This window comes from Protobothrops mucrosquamatus, unplaced genomic scaffold (assembly GCF_001527695.2).
Source record: "Protobothrops mucrosquamatus isolate PMUCROS unplaced genomic scaffold, P.Mucros_1.0 scaffold3388, whole genome shotgun sequence".
Classification (NCBI taxonomy): Eukaryota; Metazoa; Chordata; class Lepidosauria; order Squamata; family Viperidae; genus Protobothrops; species Protobothrops mucrosquamatus.
In genome coordinates, this window is record NW_015389370.1 from 162,917 (window position 1) to 168,820 (window position 5,904).

At 45.6% G+C, this 5,904-nt stretch overlaps 1 protein-coding gene across 1 annotated transcript in view; it reads left to right on the forward strand.

Annotated features, from left to right (window-relative positions):
• The first annotated feature begins 5,148 nt into the window (after window positions 1–5,148).
• Window positions 5,149–5,904, forward strand: part of LOC107297571 (rab-like protein 2A) — a 2,825-nt gene continuing 2,069 nt past the window's right edge. Inside the window, 1 exon segment of the mRNA XM_015826931.1 lies at window positions 5,149–5,161. Within this exon segment, the coding sequence (XP_015682417.1) occupies window positions 5,149–5,161 (13 nt within the window).

Consider the following 5,904-nt stretch of genomic DNA (forward strand, 5'->3'; position numbering starts at 1 on the left):
CCAAGATCCGTTACAAAAGATCAGAAGGTAAATTAGTAAGGCTGATCACTACCCTTATAGCTTCAGGGACTCCATCCATCACTTCTCAGCATACTTGATCTTGCAGTAGTGGCAAATATCTGTAACTCGAGTGTAGAATGACCCATCACAAGACCCATCCTAGACCCTCACTTGGCACTCCCACACCTGAAGCCCTTATAAGCAGAAGAACACTGACATCCCCTAAACTCCGCTGAAGATGTTACCTAGCCTGGTGACAAAACGTTCAGAAATCAACCCACAAGCTCAAAGAACGAACCTTCACCCTCATACTTGATCTTCTTCTGAGGAAGATTTTATGTTTTGTGCTTCAAAGAAAAGAGGGGTGTGTGTGTCAAAAAAAGCAAAGATGACATTGTTTGGGGTGTAGCCATGTGCCATTTTATTTCCTAAGAATACTTCTTGGCTTCCTGCGGGTGCAGAGACATCCTTGGGAATCAGAATGATGGCAAAGATAGCATGCACGATAAACATAGTCCTCAATTTATGACTGATCATTTACCAACCATCTGAATAACGGACAGAATAACAGAGTTGGAAGGGACCTTGGAGGTCTAGTTCAGCCTCCTGCTCAAGCAGGAGACCCTATATCAGGGGTAGGCAACCTTGGCTCTTTTATGACTCGTGGACTTCAACTCCCAGAATTCCTGAGCCAGCATGGCTCAGCTTGGAAGCCTCTCCCTTTCCCCTCAGCGTGGCTGGCTCAGGAATTCTGGGAGTTGAAGTCCACGAGTCATAAAAGAGCCAAGGTTGCCTACCCCTGCCCTATACCATTACAAACAAGTGGTTGTCCAATCTCTTCTTAAAAACCTCCAGTGTTGGAGCACCCACAACTTCAGAAGAAAAGCTATTCCACTGGTTGATTGCTCTCACCATTAGGAAATTTTTCCTTAATCCTAGGTTGCTTCTCTTCTTGGTAATTTTCCATCCGTTGTTTCTTATCTTGCCTTTTGGTGCTTTGGAAAATAAGTTGCCCCCCATCTTCTTTGTGGCAGCCCCTCAAATAATGGAACACCACTATCATGTCACCCCTAGTCCTCCTTTTCATTATTCTTTTACTCATCTTCGACGATTGTAATGAAATCACAAAAAAAGAAAAAAGAAATGTCATGGCTGGAAGTGGAAATACAATCAATAAGTGGAGAAAAATCCAAAATAAAATACTTGAACTGAGGCATTTCAGCCTTTGCCTGAACAAATGGTGAATAAACTTACACCTGGAAGTTTGTCTTCAAACCGAACCAGAATTTGTCTTCCTCTCGCTTAAGATCTCCACTTGGGGGGACATTCCAGATCATACCTTGGTCTTCTATATATATAACCCCATCGTTTTGGACAAATGCTATAATTTCCTTCCTCAATGGTCTTTTCTTGAGGTTAAAACCTACTCCAGTGATGGCAAACCTTTTAGAGACCGAGTGCCCAAACTGCAACCCCAAACCCACTTATTTATCACAAAGTGCCAGGGCCGCATCAGCATTGTGGTGTCCTCGGGGGGGGGGGCAGGGAGATGCCTCTGAGTGCCGCCTCTGGCATGCAAAAACCAGGGGCGCAAAAATGGGCCACTGTGCTGCAAGGTGCAAAAACAGCCACCAGCGTGCCGTGGGGTGCAGGTACAAGGCGCTGCACCACGCAAGAATGGGGCAGGGCTAGTGAGTATCAGGCAGGCACTAGCCCCTCCCCATTTGCAGCGTGTGCGTGCTTGCGGCCCTGTGCGTGCATGCACACATGTAAAATGCTTCCCCCTCCCTTTTCTTCCAGTCCACCAATTGACAATGGTTGGTGACCTCTGCTCTACCACCTCTACTCAAGCTTGCTAGTCGGCCGCTTCACCTCCTTTGTGCTGGACAGGGCTTCTACTCCGGGCGGCGGTGTCGGCCTGCTGCTGGCAGTGGTGGCACGCGTGCCATCAGAGAGGGCTCTGAGTGCCGCCTCTGGCACACGTGCCATAGGTTCGCCACTACTGACCTACTCATTTCTCTCCTCAGACACGTCTTTTAAGAATCCTATCTTTTGATTCTCCTTTTTGGCAGCTGTTCCAGTTTCTCTGAACCTTTCTCCAAAGGGGTGCCCAGAGTTGGACACCAATCTGAGTGAAGCTGAATGTATGGGGAAGGATGCTTCTATTAACGCAACCTAACACTCCATTTGCCTGTTGAACAGCCTCATCACACTGAAATCAAACGTTCACTTTTATTTATATCACATTTTAAAATTGCCCATCTGTCTCACAGAGGGACTCTGGGTAGTATACAAGTAAAATATTAAAATAAAAAAAAACTATGTAAAATTTAAAAAGAGACGAGTGATGTTAAAAATTAATTAAAAGGCAGGTGGGGGGGATGCTATCACAGTGGCCCAAGTGGTGCAACTTTGCTTAAGCTCTCAGATCAGAGAGATGCAGGCGTTATTTTTATTTTTATTTTATTTATTTATATTTGAATTTATATCCCGCCCTTCTCCCGTAGGACTCAGGGCGGCTGACAATCTATTTAAAATACATACAAAACAATACAAATTTAAAATTAATTAAAAGAATATTAAATATTTATCGAATTTAAAATATAATTAAAACCCCCCTAAAAATTACCCTAGGCCAGTCCTGCAAGCTGGAATAACCAAGTCTTGAGGGCGCGGCGAAAGGAAGGGAGATCAGGGATAACCCTGATCTCTGGGGGCAGTTCATTCCAGAGGGTGGGAGCTCCCACAGAGAAGGCCCTCCCCCTTGGGGTCGCCAGCCGGCACTGTCTNTCCCCCCCAACACCGCCCGCGCGGCCGCATTTTGGACCAGCTGGAGCCTCCGGGTGCTCCTCAAGGGGAGCCCCATGTAGAGAGCATTACAGTAGTCCAGGCGGGAGGTGACAAGTGCATGAGTGACCGTGCGTAGGGCGTCCCGGTCCAGAAAAGGCCGCAACTGGTGAATCAGGCGTACCTGATAAAACGCCCCCCTTATTTCATCCACCCCCCATATATGAGCTTTTACATGTCTTTCACCCTCCCATTCGCCTTGCATTGGGGAAAAAACCCCTGTATTTTTACACAGCGTATATCCTATATGGTATTTTCAATAGTGGAGACCCTCCTTCAGTTACAGGTACTTCTTACTTACCATTCACCTTCTGTAATGCCCATATAGTAGGTAAGAATAGAGCTGGAAGGGACTTTGGAGGTCTTCTAGTCCAACCCCATGTTCAAGCAGGAGACCCTACACCATTTCAGATGGATGATTGTCCAGTCCTTTCTTAAAAACCTCCAGTGATGAAGCACCCATAACTTCTGAATGCAAGCTGTTCCACTGGTTAATTGTTCTCACTGTCAGGAAGTTTCTCCTTAATTCCAGGAGAATTCTCTCCTTGATTAATTTCCATCCATTACTTCTGTTCTAGCTTTCTGGTACTTTGGAGAATAGCTTGACCCCCCTCTTCTTTGTGGCAGCCCCTCAAATACTGGAATACTGCTATCCTGTCACTCCTCTTTCTTCTTTTCTTTCTTTCTTCTTCTTCTTGTGCCATATCCGTTATTGGACGTTGGTGATCATGTTGGCAATCCTGTTTTTATCAGCAGCCGCATGAAAAAGTGCTGCTGAGTTTTGTCCAAACCAGTCCCTTAGATTTTGAAGTCACGATGTTCTTCTTCTGCCTGGACCTCGTTTGTCTTCAATCTTTCCCTGGAGGATTAAATGGAGTATGCCGTATTTTTCTGGGTGTCACATCACATGTCTGAAATATTCTAATTTTTGTTTTTTAATTGTTTTGATGATTTCCCAGGCGGCTTATCACCTCATCATTTCTGATTTTGTCAACCCAGCTTATACGGAACAGCCGCCTGTAAATCCACATTTCAAATGCTTCTAGTCTCTTCAGGTGGCCTTCTGTCAGAGACCAACTCTCTACTCCATAGAGCAGGATAGAAAAAAATATAGCATCTGACAAGCATGATTTTCAGTCTTAGGCTTATGTCGTGACTGCAGACTTCTTTTCTTTAGACTAGCCAAATCCAAGTCCTGCAACCATTCTTCGTATGTTTTAGTCTCCAGGCCTTTAATCAACTTAGTTGCTCTTCTTTACACTTTTTCCAAAGTCTCAACATCTTTTTTGTAATGTGGTGACCAAAACTGGATGCAGCATTCCAGGTGTGGCAGGTTAAAGCTTTGTGACTTTGTTCACATTTACAACTAGTGCAGCATCCCACAGTCAAGCAATCTGCATTCACTCAGCAACAGAGATGGTCAAAGGCCTGGAGACTAAAACATATGAAGAACAGTTGCAGGAATTGGGTATGGCCAGTCTAGAGAAAAGAAGGACATGATAGCAGTGTTCCACTATCTCAGGGGCTGCCACAAAGAAGAGGGAGTCTTCTCCAAAGAGCTATTCTCCAAAGCGCCTGAAGGCAGGACAAGAAGCAATGGATGGACACTAATCAAGGAGAGAAGCAACCTGGAACTAAGGAGAAACTTCCTAACAATGAGGACAATTAACCAGTGGAATAGTTTGCCTTCGGAAGTTGTAGGTGCTTCATCTCTGGAGGCTTTTAAGAAGAGACCGGACAGCCATTTGTCTGAAATGCTTTTGGATCTCCTACCTGAGCAGGGAATCAGACTAGAAGACCTCTAAGGTCCCTTCCAGCTCTATTCTGATTGATTCACATGATTCCCAGCCAACGTGCAACAAGCTGAGTTAATAGAGAAGGTAGAATAAAATAGTTATAAACTGCAGTCACATGATGTTTTGTTTTGTGACCACGGTGTTTTACGTGATGGATGAAGGGGAACTCAAAGGTGCTTTTTCAAGAGGCAACTGGATGGTTTTTTTCCCCCTTGAGGAAGAAGAAGAAACGTCATCAATTGTGATGGGGGGAGGGGCTCAATGGAAGGATCGGTGGTGACCAGATGGGTGTGTGTGTGTGTGTGTGTGTGTGTAAGGATCCTATTTCTTTGCAGTCATCTGGTTGTTAGCACTCTCTCTGAGAGCCATTGAGGCTCCTTGGGGTTGATCTGTGCCTCCAATCCAGATGAAGGGGAATTGAGATTGCAAGCCCTTCACAGTCACATGATTCTCTGCTTAGTGGCAGCAACTGACTCGCTTGTCCAATTGTGGTTGCTAAGCAATGATGACCTGTGCAGGTAAGTTGCTGTAGTTACAATGCATTTGTCAACTGTACAACGAACCTGGCTGCAGCCATTTTTGCTCATTCTAGGTTGCCACAAGAATGGGAGGGGGAGCGGAGGAATTCTACTAGTCTAAACGCTGAACCAGGGTCATTTCTGTCAGTTAGGTGGCAGGCGTGAGCATTTGGTTAGAAAGCCCACCAAACTCTTCTATTGGGAAACGTAGCTGATTGCATAGCACTGGGGTGGGAAGTTCAACTTTGCATTATTGTCTCTCTTTGAAGGGGATTTCAGACTTGGTTTCACTTTTGACCGTGCCAGTACTATGTAACCAATAAACATGTTCTTTGAGGAAATCTCAAGCCTCGGAGTTCTGATTTATTTGGTCTTGTCTATCAGAACCTTGATAGCATCTTTCTTTCCTGAGGTATAGGGGCAGTTACCTAGCTCGTCATCCCCCAGCCCCTTTCTTTTTCTTAAGTGGAGCCCTTTATAAGTGTGGCTCTTAAAAGCCCTTCTCTGCTTTTGCAGAATCAAAAATGTATTTCCATTCACAGAAACTGGAAGACCAGTTGACGGCTGTGGCCAGGGGGGCGTTTTACCGGGTACGCCTGGTGCACCAGTTGCGGCCTTTTCTGGACCGGGATGCCTTGCGCACAGTCACCCATGCTCTTGTCACCTCCCGCCTGGACTACTGTAATGCTCTCTACATGGGGCTCCCCTTGAGGAGCACTCGGAGGCTCCAGTTAGTCCAGAAT